This window comes from Crocodylus siamensis, chromosome 7 (assembly GCF_052110815.1).
Source record: "Crocodylus siamensis isolate JL-2025a chromosome 7, ASM5211081v1, whole genome shotgun sequence".
NCBI classification, from domain to species: domain Eukaryota; kingdom Metazoa; phylum Chordata; order Crocodylia; family Crocodylidae; genus Crocodylus; species Crocodylus siamensis.
In genome coordinates, this window is record NC_143401.1 from 8,124,062 (window position 1) to 8,144,356 (window position 20,295).

The 20,295-nt window shown below is 57.4% G+C and overlaps 1 protein-coding gene across 3 annotated transcripts in view; it reads right to left on the minus strand.

The window, feature by feature from the left end:
* DLGAP3 (DLG associated protein 3) overlaps nt 1–20,295 on the minus strand; it is a 116,182-nt gene that overhangs the window by 13,811 nt on the left and 82,076 nt on the right. For 2 of the 3 annotated variants that reach the window (XM_090057768.1, XM_090057767.1), the window contains 3 exons: nt 8,361–9,417; nt 2,832–3,037; nt 1,005–1,119 (listed from right to left, as the gene is read on the minus strand). In XM_090057768.1, coding sequence (XP_089913894.1) covers nt 1,005–1,119; nt 2,832–3,037; nt 8,361–9,359 — 1,320 coding nt within the window. In that variant the 5' untranslated portion in view covers nt 9,360–9,417. The remainder of the gene's footprint in view (nt 1–1,004; nt 1,120–2,831; nt 3,038–8,360; nt 9,418–20,295) is intronic. The other variant, XM_090057769.1, reaches the window with a different exon arrangement.

A 20,295-nucleotide genomic window follows, 5' to 3' on the forward strand; every position in this document is an offset into this window, starting at 1 on the left:
AAACAAGAATATGATAGGAGCTTGCCGGGCCACTGTCCGTGCTGTACCCATCCTAAGGAGGCATCAGCTAGGCATCGGTCCTCAATGCAGACAAGGGGGTAGGAATTACCTGCCGAGTGGAGGAGGCCTCTGCTACCCACAGAGCATCCTAAAACAACACAGCACAGCCCTGCACGGCCTGAGCTAGAAGCATCAGGGTCAGGGCCGGCCCAGGCAGGGCTGTGGGGGGCAGGTCTCTGCAAGGCACAGGCACTGCTCTGCAAAGCAGGCGAGGGAATACTGATGGGGAGGTGCTTCCAGCAAAGGCCCTGAAGGACCAGGGCAAGGGCACGGGGAAGGAGCAAGGTGAGGGGGAGGGAGCTAAGCCCCATCATGCTTAGGAGCAGCAAGGAGAGGCTGCAGGTCTGTGCTGCCACCTGTGCAACGAGGGAGAGGGCGGCACAGGGCAGGTGTCTGTGCCGCACCGGTCAGGACATCCCGGGTGCTCTCTCGGGGCCATGCTGAACCCAACCCTTTCCCCCATGTTCTGACACTGCTGTCATTCTCCCGGGCTCTGCCCCTACACTGAGCTGGCTGATCCCAGCTGAGTCAGCCCCAGCAGCATCAGCCCCCAGGTCCCAGCCCTGAGCTCCTGTCCCACCTCTCATGGCCTTAGGAACTGCTGCACCCCCATCCTCAGCATCTGAGCCCCAGGGACCCAAGCAGCAGAGGCCTGATCTTTTAACCCACCTGCCAGTCTCTGGGCTGGTCACAACTTCATCTCCATCTCCCCTCCAGCCTCCCTGGCATCCTCAGCACCCATGTGCCAATCTCCCCTCCACTCCAGCCCCTCACGGAGGTGCCTGTAGGGGTGCTGAGCGGGGGTCTTAGGTAAACCCAGGCATGGCTGTGGGTGCTGAGCACCTTCCTCCACCCTCCTCCCACCATGCGAACCCAGGATCTTCGGCAGCTAAGGATGCCAGGCAGCATGGAGCCAAGGGCAGCAAAGGGCCCTGCTGCCTTACCTGGCCAGTGGTGAAGGAGCGTCCGTAGCCCTGCCCCCGAGGGTGCACTCTGGGCGGCGTGCAGCAGCTGGGACAGTTACAGATATATGAATCAGAATAGTGCCTACTTGCAAACCTAATGAGACACAGTGGGAACAAAAGGGGTCGCACCAGAAGCAACACATTCCAGCAGAGCACCTGGAAGCACACCAGCCACGGGGCTTCTGCCTGCAGCCGCTGCAGCCACCGGGTCCTGGCAGCCTGCTCCACCCTTCCCACCATGCATGCACTGCCCCGGGGAACTGCGGAGCAAGAAGGACAGTCCTCATGCCTGCTGGGCAGGCACACAGCCATCCTGGCCAGGCTGAGCCCCAAGCTGCTCAGCGAGCAGTGGCCTAACCCCTCCCCTGTCTGGTTTGGCAGGGAACATGTGTGAGATGCACAGCTGGCTGGGTCTGGAAAGCATTGCAAGTGGCCAATGGCAGGTAGGGATGCAGGGCAGTAGCGTGGGGTTGGCAGACAGCGTGCCAGGGACACTGGGAGAGAGGAGCAACAGATTAACCCACAGGCATGCTCTTACCTGTGCTTCCAGCACTGGAGAGCACATTGGCCATGCCAAACCCATGAAATCCCCTCCACCAGTCCCTTTTCCCAGTCCCATTCCCATAGTGGGGATAAACTGCACCAAAGCAAACCCCTCTGTGCCAGGCTATGCTGGGCTTTCTCTAGGGATGGGCATGCAAAGATCCCAAAGTAGACAAGACCTCCCCCTCAAAGACTCTAAGATACAGACATCCCCTCAGCCCCAACCGGTTTCTTTCAACTTGGGGCTTTGGCCCACCACCCCAGCGTCTCAGGCCTGCACGCACAGACTGCTCACACAACTGGGCTCCCAGGGTGCAGCTCTGCAAGTGACTCCCTGCATGGATCCCTGACTGCAGGACACGTTCCCCAATTCCAAATGCGCTGCGATCGTTGCACAAGCAGCCTCCGTGTCAGCTGCCCCCGCGCACATGCACCTTTACCACGGCCGCGTGTGCAGGTCATGCAAACGCCCAGGTGTTGTGAGCAAGCAGCTCTGAGCAGTGGGACCTCTGAAACCCGCCGGTCATTTTCACAGTGTGTTTCTAGCAGCCTTCCAACATCATCCCCAACATTAAGCCTACTCGCCTGGGGAAGGGAAATGAACGGTTTTAATTGCCTGTAAAAATAAACAGAGGCTGCAAGCCCTCCGTGCCGGCGGCTTTCTCCTGCGACGTGTATGTGCATCACAAGGGAGCATCGGAGTCGCCACCGTGTTGCACGTAATAAATAACAGTCACAGAAGCACACAGGTAGTTAGCTGCGTTAGCCTGAAGCCAGGCGGAAGGCAGGGCAGGGTGGCACCTTGGAGACTAGCTGGTTCAGAGAGGCATGAGCTTTCCCAGGTGATGACCTACTTTGTCAGCTGCTAGGAACGAATGCACAAACCAAGGATTTTGGAAAGCTGGCACCTGTCCGCTTCCACATCCAAGCCCTTCTAAGCCAGCCCAGTGCAAGAAGGGGGCAGCGGGCGATGTTCTCCCTTGACACCTGCAGGTCTATACCTGAACTAAGGAGGTGCAGCCATCCCTGGGACAGGCTTTGCAAAGCCAGCTTTCTGCTGAGGGCTACCCCTTGGAAGAGGAACAGTGCATTTCAGCCCCTGCCCCTTGGCTCCATTTCAAGCCTGCCAAAGCCGAGCAGCCTCAGAGCACTTGCCCCTCCCATCTCAACACCCTGCCTAAATCCCTCTGCTTCCCAACCCTGCAGCAAGCCCCAGATCCAAACAGGTCCAGAGAGGCCGAAGCCCCCAATGCCCTCCCTTACTTGGTCCTGGCCTGGTCGGCGCTGGAGGAACGGCGGTAACTATCCCGCCGGGACGCTGCCTTGGGAGACACCTTGGCACTGGCATCCGAGTCACCGCTGTCGTCGTCCCCCATGGCCTTAATGTAGCTGCCGCTGCGCATGCGCCGGCAGGGGATCTCGCCGTCCTTCCCCGGAGTCGGGTACCCGCCCCACTCATCCTGCGGCACCTGGAGGGAGAACCAGGAGAGGGGCCTGTCAGGAGCCTGGGCTGCCAGAGCAGACGTGGGGTGCAGCAGACTCAGCCGTTCGTGCCAGGACTGCAGTATCCAGGGTCGGACACAGGGGAGAACCTAAGCGAGCGCTGCCTTGAAGAGCGGCTCCTAAACTAAGGGGCATGACCCCAAATGGGGTCAGTCCTAACAAGTAGGGTCACAAGCCCGACAAGCATCCCATTATCCGACCCGAGCTTGGACCAGAAGAGGGGTCACCCATGGTGGTGAAGGGTCGCAAGCCCCATCGTGGGGTCGTAGGCCAGAAAGGGTGGGACCCAGACAGCCCAAAGGAACAGGATGGCCCAGCCACCTCAAGGAGCATCCCCTCCGTGCCATTACAGGTAGGTCCCATCTGTTCCCCACAGGCTGCGCATGCCCCTAGCTATCAGTGCTGCTCTAGGGGTGAGGGAACCGTCAGCCACGGGAAGAAGCCATCCCTTCCTCATCATCTCTGTCAGACGTAGACAGTCCCCTACTTAGGGCTGGAGGAGCTGGGAGAAGCCTCTAAACCTAGCCAACCCTTTGAGACACTGCACCTCAGCCCCTGATACCCTGGCCCCTCTCCTGAGCATCCGTCAGATGGAGGCTCCCTCTCGGCTCTGGAGGAACTCTAACGGGGCAGCTATTGCCGGGGGGAGCTCTGGGATGGCGCCTGGTACAGACTTCAGGCCCAGGCTCTTTCCCAAGCACAGCCTGCCTGAGCAAGATGAAGGCTGTCGTAGAGACTATTCATTCACTGTCTCCTTCCCCCAGGGAAGAGAGGAGCTCATTAGTCTGTCATTAGAAAGGGAAACCTCACATGTACTGCAGAGGCACATCCCTCTCCTCGCAGTCCCGGTCAAGCCCACCCATAGCCCCAGGCGCTGGAGCAGAGACGGGGCTCTGAGGCTGCTAAATACCTTGCACCCTGCGGTGTGCGGGTGCTGCTTTGATGCCCCCAGGAGTGCTGCTGCCTTCTGACAGGCCCCTCCGGCCAGCAGCGCAGCCGAAGTAGCCGGCCAGACCCAGGCCAAGAAATGTCACGTGCGCGCATGCGCGCACACACACACACACACACGTGCCACCTCATGCTGGCAGACTCCGGTGTTCATTCTTACACAGGTTCACGCATTCATCACTCAGGCGCGCACACCACCCCCGTCACTTTCCTTCTCGCACACCCGTGGACATGCACGTGCAATCCCTCCCTCACACACGTGTTCACATACACACACAATCTTTCCCCCTCACACACATATGTGGACCCACCCACATGTACACACACATGCACACATGGACACACACATGTGGACTCACACACACAATCCCATGCATGTATGCACATGTGGACCATCCCTCCACTGCATGCGTGCACACGCACATGCACACACCAGCCCTCTCCCACTCGCACGCTGTCCTTCTCCCACGCTGTTCCTGGCCCAGTTTAGCGGTGCAGTCTGGAAGGGGTTGCCCCAGCCGGCTGGCACGGGCGGCTCCCAGCCGTGACCATGCAGGGGACAGGAGCCTGGTGATGAGCTCATTAGACAGGCAGGTTATTCACAATTTTCCAGTTTGAGCTAAGGAGGTGTGAAACAAATAGCAGCATGGCGCACTGAAGTGCTAGGGGGCAGGCGAAGGGTTCACAGCTTGCACACTCAGGGTCTAGTTCAATCACAGCTCATGGAGCAGTGACAGGTCTTCCCCAGGAGCTAACCCAGCAGTGACAGGCAAGCAGGGTGCAGGGGCTCCGTTATCCCAGGGCTGGTTCCCCCTTGGCCTCTGGGCCCCTGGGCCCCTGGACTCAGTTTCTTAGAGGCAGGTAAGCACAGATGGACATGGATGGAGCCTGGCTTGCCTTCAGGCAGAAGAAAAGGCTTTATTGCAGGGGGGAAAGCAGATCCTATCATTTGCACTTCAGGAGCTGGGGAGCTCTGCAAGGGCCTGTGAGGTGCATGTTAAAGAGCAAGGCAGGCACCGGGGGAGGAATCCTGACAGGCTGCAGCAGGAACCGGAGGCTGGAGGTAGCCCCGAGACTGGACGCAGCTGCAGTAGCTGAGCTGGCCAAGCCACCATCTGTGATGCCTGCCTGGAAAAGAAGCTGGTGAAGGAGCGGGGCAGAGTTTCAGGGGCCTTGCTAACCTGCAGCGAGCGGCCACGGCCTGGCAGCAGCCTCAGCGTGTTCCCTGGTGCCCGTGGGACGGAGGCTGCTGAAACCTGCCCACAAATCGGTTGCTCACAAAGATGAAGAGAGCTGGCTGGAGCCAGCAAGAGCACGGGAGCAAAGTCCCTCTGAGCTTGGGGGCTGTAGTGCTAGGCACTGTACATACAGAGGCCAGAGTTGCATAAAGCAACGCACAGCTGGATTCTGCTCAGCGGCACTCCAGTTCCCATGATATTAGGCTGGCCCAAGCAGAGGGGTGCAGCAGAGAGGACACAGACCCACATGTCCTGCAGGGTGAGCTTGGGCCGGGGGTCCCTGTGCAGCTCGTGGGTCTGACGTCATCAAGGGCTCAGTGAAGCCAGGGTCCTTGGGGCTCCATCCTGCTGTCACCCTGATAACGCCTCCTCGATTTACACCAGACAAACAGAATCAGGCCTCAGCTTGGAAGCTGTGGGGCCAGGGCTGTGACTCCTGAAGCAGGAGGAGCCTTGAGCTGTCTACGCCTGGAGAGGGGCGCTGTCTGTCTGCAGGCTCCTCGGGGAGAGGACAGGGCGTGATGAAGGCAGTAGCCAGGCTCCTTGAGCCTTTGCCCTGCTTGGGGACATCGCTCCTTCCTGCAACGAGCTCACAGCTACGTGCGACTCACTGCAGGGCTGGCTGCTCCGAGGAATTGGAGAGCTCAGCCTGGGTCCTTCGGCAATGAACAGAGGATGTTTTTGCACAAGCTGCCTCTCTCCCTTCTGCCTCCGCTGCTCTGTTAGCTCCTCATTAGAGCTGGGACCCCACTGATCAGGCCTCCATCTGCCTCCGAAAGCCAAGGCCCCTCATTGTTTATTCGGCCGTTATTAGGAGCGAGCGGGAGCCGAGCTGTGCGGCGCTGGGGACTCCGGCCTCTGGAAGCCCCCCGCCGCCAAGAACACAATCCTCTCTTCCTTTAATAAAAGCCTCGCACTTTGTGTCTTTGGAGGATGAGGCTATTATAGCACTGGCATTTCTCTCATCGCACACATCAAGGCGCCAGCCGCCATGCATTGTGGGCAGGCGGGGAAGAGCAAAGCAAAAGGGAAAGACAGCTGTGGCCTCCTCTGCTCCCATCTCCGGAGACTGGCAGCTGGGCTTGCCCTACAACTGAGGGCACCTCTGCGATCCCCCCCACCACCCCAAGTGCCCAAGGGGCCGTCATCCTGGAGCCCACGCTGCTCCCAAAAGCAATACAGGTCCTTGGTGCAAGCCTCAATCTTCCAGCTAATGCAGGGATGGGGCCTTGCTGGGTGGGGAGGGGAGTGCCAAGCGTTTCTGGAGATGCAGAAGTGGACCCAGCATCAGTGGCTCCCTTCTCTCCAAGCCGCTCCTCCAGGAAAAGCTTGGGCTGGTGTTGCCAGATGTTCCAAAAGAGGGCTCCAAAACCCAGAGTCAGGGCAGCGCGGCTCAGGGCCTTTCCCATATGTGTGACGGCAGAGACGGGCTGCAGTAGAAAGAAGAGCACTTTCCTTTGAAAGACGAGTGCTCATTAAAAGCAGCCAGCGCTGGCCAGCCAGCCAGCTGCCCACGCAGTGCATCCCCCCGGGGAGCTCTCGGCAGGAGGGGCTGGTAGGCTTGAGCTTCTGTACCACCACTGAACACAGCAACATGTCCCTACCCTGGTCTTCCTGTCCATCATGGCACGGCCCGGATCCCAGGCTCTCTGCCTCCTAGCCCCACGGCATTAGAAGGCACTGGGCTGCTGCTTCTACCCTCGGAGGCTCCCCATCTTCTCCCCCTCCCCGGTCATCCATGGTGGCTCTACTGGCATAGGTGCTTCACTTCCCATCCTCAGCTCGAATGGGGAAGCATGCTGCTGACTATTAAGATATCATAGCACCGAGAAGTATCCTTCTCATTCGAGTTGAGGACAGCAAGTGGGACACATACAGTACTAAAGAAGTGCCCAGCAGCTCCAATCGTAAGATCAGAGCCCTGCAGAGACACAATGAGACCTCACCCAGGCAGAGAGAGGGAGGGATGATGGAAGCTGCAACCCAGCCCTAACCTTTGTGGGCCACCTACCCCACAGTGGCATCCCTTCCTCCCAGCCTTCTGCTGCTCTCCGGGCACTGCCACCTGCCTTCAGAGAAAACTGCAGTTGATAAGGCTGCGGGGGCAGTGGGTGTGAGAGCCGGGATCAGGGGGACCGGCTCCAGCTGAGGCTGCTAAGGACTTTGGAGTTCGCTTGAGGCACAACCCAAAGCAGCAGATAATGGTGTAGCAGGCTGGGGAGGAAGGGCCTCAGAGCAGGGGGCTCCCAGGCAGACAGTGCTTGCAGGGCGTGGAAATGGCACGTATGATGCCTTGGGAAATCTGACCCTGAGGGTGCCAGGGAGCAGCGCTAGCACGGGCCTGCTTCAGACACCTGCCAGTGGCCTAGACAGGCCCCACTTCTGGGCGGTTCTATTTTTGGCAAGTCTGTCTGTGTGAACTGGGAATGAATCCCTTTCCCACTCTGTGCCTCAGTTTCCCAGTCTGTACAATGGACCTAAGCAGCCTATAGTGACCCAGGCAAGATGCTATGAGGGCCTGCAGGGGTCACGGGCACCCTGAGATGACAAAAGGCAAAAGCCTACATGTGGCCCCACTCTGCAGCACCCTCATACTCATCCCCACGCGGCGGTCCTTGCCTAATCCCCCAAAGCCTATTCGCGATGCCTTGAAAACCCTCAGATGGGGGATTCCCCATCCAAGAACTGGCAAGAGAAGGGCGGGGGGGTAGCCCTGAGGTTGTGCCAGGTCAGCAATAAGTTCCCCTCTGCCACACAATCCAAGAGAAAGGACCAAGCAGAGGAGATGACTCCAGTTGTCTTTCTTGCACTTCCACGGCACAAAATAGGAGTCCTCGGCTGGGCTCTGCAGAGGGCACCGAAGCCCCTCAGGGAAGGCTGGGACACGGGTCAGCTCCAGCGCTTTCTCATGCTGTCCTGACCACGGCACCTTGTTCCCACCTGCTTGCCAGCCATGGTGCTGGGCAAGGCTGCCCTTGCCCCTAGCAGTGCCCACAGGGGATGAGAGGATCTCCAGGCGGACTAGATGTGATCCCAGGATCTAGAGCCACCAGGCTCCTTGCACTGTCCCACCCCGGGCTCCTGCCCCAAGAACACTCCTTACCTGGAGGTACTGATAGGCTCGGTCTTTGGCCTTGGCCTCCTGCAGCATCAAGGTTTTCTCCTGGCTGCCTCCTGAGCTGGGGTACGCCTCCCGGGCCTGGCTGACCGTCATGGTGTGCCAGGCGCTCCTCTTCAGCGTCTGGCCGTCCAGCGACATGGACATCCCGGCACAGGCCAGGCACTTGCCCTCCCCACCGCTCTTGAGACTCTTCAAGGTCAAGTCTCTGAAGGCACTTTCGGGCGCGTCCACACAGTACTGGGTGCCCTGGTCCACGGCGTGCCGGCCTGACACCATGTAGCTGCTGTCGCTGTCCAGGTTGTCGTCGGAGCTCCACCAGCCCATCATCTTGGTGCGGTGGCGAGAGTCCAGTTTGCGGTCCTTGCTCTTGCTCCGCTTGCCGTGGCGGGACTGGTGATGGTGGTGATGGTGGTAGCCGTCCCCTCGGCCCTCCATCTTGGTGCCGTTGTACTCCCGCTTGGCCGGGGCCTCCAGCGAGTGGGACTTGGCAAAGAGCTTCTGGACGGAGTGGACCAGGTGGCGGATGCGGCTGGGGCTCTCGCTCCGCTGCTCCGTGGTGCTGGCCCGCTGGTACTGCAGGGTGTGGAAGCCGTCGTGGTGCAGCGGCAGCTGCTTCTCGAACTGGTCCAGCAGGGTCGGGGGGAGGCGGTTGATCTTGCTGGAGGGGTGGGTCGCAGCCATGCACTCATCACACGAGTCGTACTGCTGCGGCGTGTGGTGCATCCTAGGGAAGGTGCTGCTGCTGCTGGCTGACAGCGGTTCGGTCAGGCTCATCGGCCCGCCCGGGCACTCGGGGCTCCGAGAGGGGCAGTAATGCTGGTCCAAGGAACAAGGCTCGCTGGGGCTGAGGAGATATGACGGCCTGCCTTCCTGGCCATGGCGGATGAAGTCCATGGGCTGCTCGCAGTCCTCTGGGATGCAGTGGCAAGGATGCCCCGTGGAGTGCTGTGACTGGCTACGCTCCCCATGGTAGCCCTTCATGGTGTCAGAGCCCTACGCGTAGCCACCGCATTCTGCAGGGTTGTCCCTGCCGGGTCACCTGCAAAGACAGGACAGGTACATTAATCGCCTCCCGAGCCCTCATCACGCATCCAGGCCTTGGGCCCACGTTTCCAAACCCCCAAGCTTCTGCCTCATTCCCCAGCCACGACAGAGAGCCAAAGGGGACCTTTTCAGACCTGCATAGCTATATGGACCAAACGTATGGTCCAGATGTTCCCCATAATAGCCAATCAGCAGAGCTCTGCTGGCTTTGAGGGAGGATCTGGACATTGCATCTCAGGATTCAGCCGCGTTTGCAAATCAAGTCTGAAGGGGCTGCAACATTGCAGGTGCCAAACGCGGCGCCTCTAGCCAAACAGGCTGAGATCCCCGGCCTCCAAGTCTTGCCTCCCTGTGGAGCTGGGTAGAGGACAGCAACTCCATGATAGGAAGGGATTTGGCTTCATTCAGAGCAAGAACCTGAAGCATCGAAAACTCTCCTACAAAGCAAAATGCTGGGAGGGGAAGAACCCGTGGTTTGAACCGATCAAAATGGCTCGTTGCAACATAACCCAACTGCTCGGGTTTTGACCTGGGTTTCTCAAATGGAGCTCAGCATCACACTGCCCTGCCAGACTGGAAGCATCAGCGCAAATGGCCGTTGCAAGTAGAAAACCCCGAAGCTTGCACAGTCCTGAAATGTTGGAGCTGGAATTTGCAAGACGGGCAGAACTTTGCGGCTGCTTTCTCCCCTCTCCCCGCCCCGGGTCCCCAGCAGGCAACCGCACAAAGCCTTTCCGATGGCAACGGAGCGGCCTTTTCCGAGGGAAAATGGTTCTGGCAAAATGTTTTCCCCCCCCCACCAGCTCCACTCACGTGGCTGCTAATGAGCTGCGATAAGGAGCTGTAGGGAAGAGAGAGGCTCCGCTGCGATAGGAGATCTCAATCCCTCCCCGGCCTCCCTGCAGCACTTCAATCAAGCCGTCCAAATGGCCCTTCTTCAATGTTCGGGTGGAGGTTACGGAGGTATTTATAGCAGCTACCTCATACCCTCAGGAGCCGATCGGCTCCTACCATTTATCAAAGCACCTGCCGTTCTCCATTCAAGCCAAGCGAAATAATAGGAAGAAAGAAACTGAGCAAAGAAAGTTAAACTGGATCCAGGGCATTTTATTCCACGGTAGGTTTGGAGGGAACAGCCTGGCTCTTCTCTCTAACAGGCTTCCCCCTCGGGCCATGGGGGTGCTGGCATTTATCTCACGTTGCCCTTTCCTGACTCTTTGCTCAAGCATTGCCAGGGCCTCATGTCAGTCAGAGATCCCAGCCCTTGCTGGAGACTGGCCCCAAACTGTGCCCTAGAACAACCCATGGAGCACTTGGCCCCCAGCCACTTAGAAGTAGGACAACCCTGTGTTATCCCAAGGGACCAGCGACTCTTCACACCGCTCCTGGCCTTTGGCGAGTCTGTCAGCCCCAGGGGCTGCAGGTGAGAAAACCATTTCTCAGTTTCTCATAAATGAGGGAGTCCCAGCAGCAGCCAATGACAGGGCCTGGAGAGGAGATGAGATGCTTTTGTTCCTGCCATCCTGAGCAGGGTTAGACCTGGTCAGTGCTGGGGCAGGAGACCAGAGGGATGCTGGTAGCCAGGAGAGGGAGTCGTGTCACCCTGCTCCATCCTCCAAAATCAGAAAGGGCCTCAGCTAAAAAGGACAGTCCACTGTGCATCCCAAATCACCAACCCTGCTGTGAAAGCCCCAGTGCCTATGGGTGCCTCCCATAGCGCCGCCCCTCACTGGGGATGCTGAAACATGCAGCCACGGTCTTGTCCCTTTGCAGTCTCTAAAGATCCCAAGTCATTTTCCCAACAGCAGTGTGAAGCCCAGTGGCCTGGCCAAATGGAGTCATTATAATCAACCACCTGACCTCTTCCGTACTTTGCCAAGCAGGTATGAGATCCGCCTTCACTTCCCATCCCAAACTGATGAGCAACACTGCAGCCATTCAACAGCTGTCACCTTCCACCCTAGAGGTAGCCAGCCACATGCCCCTGGCCTGGGAGAACAGTACCTGTAGGTATAACCCATGAAGTGCTTTGGGAGGACAGGTGCTGCAGGGCTGGGTGTTTTTATCCGCTGCCTCTCAACTGGAAGGAGCCAAAAGAATTCTTCAAATTAAAAGCCATCGTCTCGGCTGGAATGTGACATGGGTTTATTGTTATTAATGGCCATAATAATGCTGTACTCTGAGCCAGGCCAGGTTCTTTGGGTAGATGTGACATCTTTTATTAGACCAATTGGGAAAACAGTCTCTGCAAGCTTTCGGGCACAAGCACCTGGCATAGGGAGTCTCTGCTCTTGTTCTGGGATCCCAAGGAATGATAGACGCTAAAAGTGCAACAGGAGGGCAGTGAAAATGTAAATAGGTGGGAATTAGGAGAACAAAAGGTAGAGAAGGGAGGGAAGGGGACATGTCAAAGGTAAGCAAGGGAGCCTGCTGCAGTTCAGTTCTCCAGCTACTCAGTTGGTCCAATAAAAGATAGCACATCTACCCTAAGAACCTCACCTGCCTCTGTCCTTAGACCAACACGGCTGCAACCAAAAACCTTACTCGGAGCCAGCCACTCACCACAGCAGATCTCAAAGCAGTTCATGTGGGGAGGGAGGGCAGTGTCATCACCCCTGTGCTGCAGGAAGGGAATCAGAGGGACAAAGTGACTTGGCCAAGGCTGGCCCGCAGGCCAGAACGGAGTCCAGGTCTCCGGAGCCCAGACCCGTTCCAGCCCCAGACTAGAGAAGTGCACAGCAGCTTCCAGGGAGGTGCAGTCTGGAGGATGGAGAGCAAGGTTAGCCACCCAGAGGCCCTCGGTCCTAATGCTGGCTGGCTGCAGGGACACAAGCAAGTCATACCACTGCTTTGCCTCACTTTCCCTGTCTTTAACTAGGGAGCATTCACTGCCTCCCAGGAGGGGCTAAGGTCAGCGTGGTAGTCTGAAAGGGCGCCATCAGTGCTAAGTGCTGTGGAAGCTACAGAGAAAAAGGGGGATTTAGGGAAGAAGAAATTACCTCCCTGGAGAATGGGCAGGACATGAGACTGCCCAACCGTATCATTGCAGGGATCCTCAGTGAGCACAAGCAGCCAGGGAGACTCAGTCCCACCCCAGCACACACCCCAACACTCAGGTTGGGGCTTTACTTTCTGGTTCAGCTTTGCTTGGCGGTCTCACGTGCCAAAATCAACCCAGACCCAAACTGCTTAGTCGGCGACCACAGCCCAGGCAGGAAGCACAAGAGCACTGCAAGGCCTATGACAGTCAGCCCATGTCTTTCCATCCCAACAGAGCACTGGCAGCAAACAGGGCCTTGAGATGCAGGCACCGAACTGGGTCTCCACGGGCTGGCTCCATCTATCAGGTCTGCTACCAGCTTGACCTTGAGCAAAACCCTTCGGAGGACCCGCTGTGACCCCTGTGAGAAGTGTGCCGATGCCTGGCGTGCAGGAAGGTATTTCTCAACCCTTTGAAATCCTTCCCAATCAGGGAAGGGAGAGGAGGGGGGAACTTGCTTTTCAAGCCTCTATAGTAGTGTCAGCTTTAGGGCTGTTTTCTATTTTCCCACCCTTTTTCTCTGCCCTATTCTGAGTCTTTGTAGCAGCACGTGAGAAAAATAAAAAAGCCATCTCCACAGACACAAGAAACAAGGTCAGACTATTCCCCCGGCACCGTTCTCTGGGTTTAGTTCACGTGGGAGCCTAGAAAACACAAGTTGTGGTTTAATAATTATTAATGCAGACTAAATCAGGAAGGAAAAAGGTAAGCAAGGGGAAAGCCACAATGGCAACATGCATCCTCGACAGACAGACAGACAGTAGCTTCCCCAAGAGCAGGCAGGCAAGCCGGGTGTATCCTATCATATCAGTAGCTTAAGAATAAGCAGCTCGTCAGCAGGCCAGAGCGCCTGGTGCTGCCATAAAGTATGAGTAGGACAAATAAATTCAGTGGCACTAAGGACGTTTTTTTTTTACAGCTGCCTTTTTAAAGCAACCGGAAGTGTCTTGCCTCGGCGGTTTCATGTGGCCATAAAAATCAAATTTAATACATGCAGGCACTTGGCAAAGTTCCTCACACACAGCTGTGCCATTGCCCTTGAAACCTGACCCACAGCTCCCCAGCCATCCCAGTCCTGGGCTCCTTCTGCTCATCAGCACCAGCTCCTCAGCCCTGACCCACAGCCCCCCTGCGATCTGAGCCCTGGGCTCTTCCCACATCACTGCCAATGGCTCGTATCACCCAGGGCTCCCACAGACACAGGCCCTTCTCTCTTGACATGCAGAGTCCTATACCAACTCCCGTTGCCCCCCATTTCAACAGCAGTGCACGAGAGCTTGAAAGGGCTGGGCAGCAAATGGGACAGTCCCAAACCAGCCAGCCCACCCGGTAACTCAGCATTTGAGTTACCAAAGCTAATGATGCAGGAAAGCGTCCGGTATGAGCCAAGATTGGGAACATCCACCAGTAGCGAGACACTAAGAAGGCTCAATCTGTGTAGTCCATCCTGGGGCAGGTGAAAAGATGGCTTGTTTGTGGTTGGCAAGCACACCACCCCCCCACAAAGACACCCGCCATGAGGTGGTTTTTGAGAGTGGATAAAGGCAGACCAAGGTCCAGACACCAGGAAAATAAGACAGTAAATAAGATCTCCATGCTTGGATTGGAGACTGTGGAGTCTCCATCCTCCAAGGTTGCAGACAAAGCCTTGGCTGGGATGATCTAGTTGGGGCTGGTCCTGCTTTGAGCAAGGGGTTGGACTTTGTGACCTCCTAAGGTCCCTTCCACCTTGGAAAGTGGCTGATGACTTATCTGCCCCATCAAGCTGAGCAGGGATCTCGGGTAAGGCTCTGTGTCAAATGGGACACTCAGCATGGCCCCCTCCCGCTTTAAAGAGCTGTGAGAAGCGGCTGGGAGAACACACAGGGGGAAAAAGCTGAAAGCAGCTGATAGCTAGGACGCGGCAAAGAGGGAGGGATGGCGAACTGGGCTGCCACGGACGGGGAAGCGAGGCATTCACAGACTGCCTGCCACAGCCGCTCATCGTGGCACAGGATTCCCCGCGAGATGCAGGCGCAAGAAGGCGGCAGCTCTGCGCTGGAGAGCACAACGCTGCTGCTCGTGTCCTGCAGTCGCAGCCCAAAGCCCAAGCATGATGCAAACAGCCTGGGGCTCGGGCGGCAGAGCGCACACGAGACTGCGTGCTTTTGACTTCATTAGGATCCGTCAAAGGGCTGGCTTTGTTATGACTATAAATGAGGAAATTACTTATTCTCCAGCGTAGCTTGGCTAATTAACAGACGCCATTAGCGATCTTGTTAGCATATTTAGCAAGGGTGCCTTGGGCAACCTGTCTTCGAGATCATACGTTAGGAAAGGTAAACTGCACGTGAGACCAAGGTAATTGCACAAGTGATGGCTCTGTACAGAGACAGGGAGAGGTGGCTGAAAGCATCCATCTTCCCCTGTTGGCTGCGGGCACTTCTTTGATCCATTTGCTGTGGCCAGGAAGCCTCCATCCCTGGTAACCTGCAGCAGGGCTTTGAGTCTGGTATGGGTCACACACAGCACGTGAGAAGAAGAGCCCAGTGATGCTGTGGCCACCTGCAGTCACAGCCACCCCCAGTTCAATCCAAGCCCAGCTTGGAAGTGGGGTGGGGTGGGAAAAACAGACTTTAGTCCATCTGACAAAAGCCTGCAGGATGGATTTCAGCAGAGCTCTGGGCACTTGCAGGAAAGGGAGAGAGCAGGAGCGAGGCGCATCTGCAGAGCAGTGCATTGGGGAGCTCTGGGCTGGGGTAGCAGGGTGAGACTGCGGCTCCGCACAGTGCCCGCATGGCCCCACGATGCCTAGCCCCCACGGGATGCCCTCTCCACGGCTCTTCTCTTGCGAGGAATCCCCCAGCCTTAGACCATCAACTCAGGTCCACCTCCTGGCTGGATGACGAGGCCTGGCGGAGTGACAGAAAGGCCAAGGGGGAGACGGCCCTTTACAGTGCCCAGTAAAAGGCTTCAATCCTACTGACACGGGTGCCGTCACCCCAGGGACAGAGCAGGCCTGCGCGGAGCCGGGGAGAGGGGACAGGACCGCCAGCAGCCCACGTGGCCTCAGGCACAGAATGACAACCCCTAGGAACGAGTCTCCTCTAACAAGCTCCTTTCCTTCCCTTTCTTCCTCTCCACAAGGCTGGATGTTCGGTCGCGCTCGCCTGCTTCCCTCCCTGGCAATCTGACTCCTGCTCTAACGAGGCTCCTTAATTGCTCCATCTGAAGCTTAGCCCAGTACAATGGACGACAGCTCTCTTCCTGGCGGAAGCTGCTGAAGAACGAGTCCGTGCCCAGCTGCCGGAGCCTCGTGGCATGGGCAGGGCTCTCTCGTGTCACCCCACCGAGCTGGACAGGTGCAGGCCCCTCAGTCCTGTAGACAGGGCAAACCCAGCATTAACAAATCCAAGTTATTTATTTATTAAAATGGCCACAATCCTGGCTCCCCAGCCCTGCTGATGTGAGCAAGAGCCGAGCATGAGGCACTGCAGAGACAGAGCGGGCAATTAAAAGCAGAGAGCTGCTCAGTGGATCATGAGCGGGCCCCAACGGGCCCTGCCTGGGCTCTGGCGACAGGAGATGCCAGCTTAGCAGAGAGAGGGACCAGGGAGAAGACCGCAGGTACAGGGAGAGGTCGGAGCGATGTTCAAAAGGGGCAGCTAGCCTGGAGCAAAACCACAGGGCTGAACCCAAAGCCTGGGTCCAACATCATCCTTGGCAGGAGCTCCCAGCACCAGCCCAGCCTGTGACTACCTAAAGAAGGGGCTGTGCCAGTAGCTCAGCCACTGGGTTGGCAGCCTGGGGAAAGCTCTGGGCAGGGACTTATGAGCGTCCATTCCTGGATCTGCCCAGGATGCCCGGCCCCATTACAATAGCCTACAACCCCCGCAAACTCTCCTGGCTGGCAAGCGGCTATGGCTCATGCCATGAATTCTGAGGGGCATTTAGACCTGGATTCATAGCTCAGCCCCATCTCTCACTCCAAACAATAAATCCACCTAGGGTGCTAAGAGCAGCCTCTTCCCCAGAGCAACGGGTGATTTGCAGACTTCATCACAGTGTCTGCACTTACACACGGCCAACGGCGAGCAGCAAAATCTCATACCCTTGGAATAAACTGAGCCCCGCAGGGAATGGGACACAACCTACCATGGCACAGAGGAAGGTACCCTCCCCCCAGGTATGAACATGAGCAGGGGGTCCAGCTGGCAAAGGGTAAAGGTGGCTGGACCAGTGTGGCCGGCGTGATGAATTTAAAGAGAAGCTTATAAAAACTGGAATGAGAAATGAGATGGAAAGCCTTGCGGAGACCTGCAGTGAGCATGGCAGGGCATTGCCTGCCTGGGCTGTGCAGGAGACAATGGTATGTCTTCATTAGGATACGCAGAGTGGAGCAGCCAGGAAGAACAAGAGCTTACAGGACAGGTCTGGCAGCTGCTGCCATGGGGAGATGAGCGTGAAGGCTCCCTGCTTGGGCAAGTCCCAGCCAGAGCAACGACATTCAGAACCCAGGCCTTGAATGGGGGACTAGCTGGTCCTCTCTGCCCATCCCTGGCACAAGTGCCCCTTCTGCAAGGAGACAGACACCGTTGAACAGTGGACTTAGCCAAGACATGACTCACTGCCCCACCAGCATCCAGATGCCACCAACCAAGGAGGCCGCTTGGTCCCTCTCTCCCCCCCGACCCCCACTGCCTCCCCTGCCGGGTCAGAGATCTGGCCACGGAGATGGGGTTTCTCAGACTCCTCCACTGGTTCCTGCCCATGGGGATGGCTCCCGTGCCCGGTGCCACCTGCTCTTCCCCACTAGACAAGGGGAAGCATGGAGATGGAGATGTTATCATGGCTGCTTGATTTTCTGGCCAGCACTCAGCAGGGGCAGCGTCCAGTTTTAACCCTTTCACAGCTGCTGATAAACTAGCAGCAGTTTTTGGCCAAGCCGTGAAAAGCTAATGTCTAGCCAGCAGCAGCTATGAGAAAGCTGACAGTAGCTTTGCTGGAAGCAACCAGAAGCTGGCTGAAGGCGAGCGAGCCGGTCCATGCAGTCAGGATTCAACCACGACACTGGGAAAATCCATTTCTTCTTCATGCTGCCCTGCCAAGACAAGGTATGCATCTTCCTTGGCGCACGTGGTGTGCTAGAAATAACAGCATATGTGTGGAAACGACAGAAAATGAGACTGGCAGGGCCCTCAAGAGAGCATGACATCCAACCAACTGCTCCAGCAGGGTCAGCCCAGTCTGTACCAGCCCAGTCAGATATTCATCTGTCCTGCAAACTCCCAGTGACAGGGACTCTGCCCTCGCACTAGAGCACCTGTTCCTCACTTAACCAGCCTCCGAGCTAGACGGCTCTTTCTAGCAGCTGACAAAATCTCCGTTGCTGCAATTTCAGCCCATTACACCTTGTCCCGTCCCCTGTGGACACAGAGAACAAGCAATCATCATCCTCTGTGTAACAACTCTTTTTGTATTGAAGACTCTTATCAAACCCCCACTCAGACTTCTCCCCTCCAGACTGGATAATCCCAGATCTTCCTGCCAGCCAGATACATGCACAGCCTGCCCTGGATTTATGTTAGGGAAGATGTGTCAAAGAAACCTCCCTGGCACTCAGGCTGGGAGGCAGCATGGTTTACGATAGCCCTTGCTCCCTGCAGAAATTCATTTCCAGGCTGGGTCCAGCACTCCACCTCCCCACAGAGAAGAGTTTCACAAGAGAAACCTCATTGGAAAATGTCACCATCTAGCACTTAGAGCAAGAGATAGGAAGGCAGGATGTCTGGGTCCTTCCACGCTGGCTCTGCCTCTTTCCCTTCAGGAGGGGAAGGCACTGACCTCCTTCAACCGAGCTGGTTTTGGAGAGAGGATACTATCAAACAGTCACCAAACCTGAACACCAAAAATATGGCAATTCTAGTTTGTGCGGCAGGAATCCTACACTTACCTGCTGTCTGGCACCAGAGCCTCTTGAGCATGTGTCATAAGCCCCATACTGCAGTCACCTGCACAACGAACTTGCCACACCAGGCAGCAGCATTCCTGCCTAAAGTGTGCTGCTTCGTTTGAACAGCCCCTGAACTGGAAGTGGCACAGCTGCACTCACACAGTGCTGAGGGCGGGCTAACGAGCATCGCTGAGGGTCTGGGCTAATGACTCCGCGGACAAGCTAACTAGTTTGCATGCAGCCCTGCTCCAGCATAGCTCAGGAGGCAGTTTGGCATGCAGAAGGGCACTGATGCTTGGCACGGCGAGTTGGTGGCATAGGCACACTTTGCAAGTATGAAAGCTCTAGATTTGGGCTATAGAAGCAGCAGGGCTCCGGTTGCATATTCACTCCCCCGCTCCCCAAGTTTGTGCAGCACGGAGGATAAAGGCAGCTAGACCAGGAGGGAAAGTGCTCACTGCGACGCAGGGGGGACAGGTTAGGGACTGGACTTCAAGCCGCGGCAAGGGGGACAAGTTCTGCTCTGTTTCTGACCCATTGCTCCTCTCTCCCTCCTGCATTTGTACAGCATCTGGCACAGCAAGGGCCTGGGGTTCCCCAGCGCTGCTGCAAAGCAGCCAGTCCATTGCTGTAGACAGCCGTGCTCCCCCTCGCATCAGGCAGTGCAGTGCAGTGCTCTGCACGCTGAGCCGAGGCTGGGGGTGGCAGCCGGTTGCGAGCCTCGGTGGGGCGAGAGCGTGGGAGCAGAGGTATCAACGCCTGGCGTGGAGGGAGGAAAGCCACCCCGCTGATTTAAATATTGCGACTGCATCGGCAGGCGCGAGTCAAAATAGCGGAGCAGCCCATGATTACGTGCTGCCCGGGCTTTTGTGCCGGGGAATGAGATGAATTAAACAAAGCCAGGCTCGGGGCCTGCGAGAGCAAGGCAGCTCTGTAATTTTCTCATAAAGCGCTGTCAGCACCGGGGAAGAAGAGCCCTGAGGAAGCCTTGTAATGAAGCCAGGCAGCGCGTGGGCAGGAGGTGGGGGCGAGCAGCACCACGGTCCCCAGCCCCCATCCGGAGCACTGGGAGGGGTGGGGTGTGCAGTAGTGCCCCCCGGGGCCTTCCTCACCCACCCTGGGATCTGCCACAGCCAGGACAGGACGGGATAAGCAAATGGCCAGCTCAAGGCTGGGGGTGGAAAGGTCTCAGACCGGCCTCGAAGGATGGGGGGAGAAGTGGGAGGAGAGGCAAGGGAGGGATGGGCAGATCTGTCCCCAGGGAGGGTTGCAAGCTGGGGATGGGATGGAGGAGTCAAGAAAGAGAGAGGAGAGAGACAGAGAGAGAGATGGGGGTGCAGCAGGACAGCCCAGGGTGTCCCTGCCAGGCACAGCACCATGAGCATTGGCTCTGCCCCTGAGGAGCAAGGCATGGAAGAAAAGTGGGGAGGGGACTTTCAGTACTGGGCTAGAGGAGACAAGGGAAGATTTCCCTTCCTCAGCGCTGCAGAGGGTGGGTGGAGGAGCATCAGGACGGGGTACAGAGCAGGGCAATGGGCTCTTGCTAGGGAGAGGGTGGTGGGACAGCAGGGAACGGAGGTGAGGGGACAATGACAGCCCAGCAGCATAGCCCCCTAACATTGCAGCAGGGATACCTGGGATACTAGCAGGGACCCAGCCTGCTGGATAGGGTCTGACGGTCACCCAGCAAACCAAAACAGATCAGCGGGAAGGGAATGCCCCCTGGCTGATCTCCACCCTCTCAGATACCCTGCATGGCATAGCCCCTACCCACCACAATGCAGCACAACCCCCTGCATGCCAGCAATCCCTGTGTGCCCCACCCCGTGAGCCTGCACCCAGCCACCCGCCTGCTAGTGCCGTGGGAGCCAGGGCTAGCCCCAGAGCCACCCCCTGAGCAC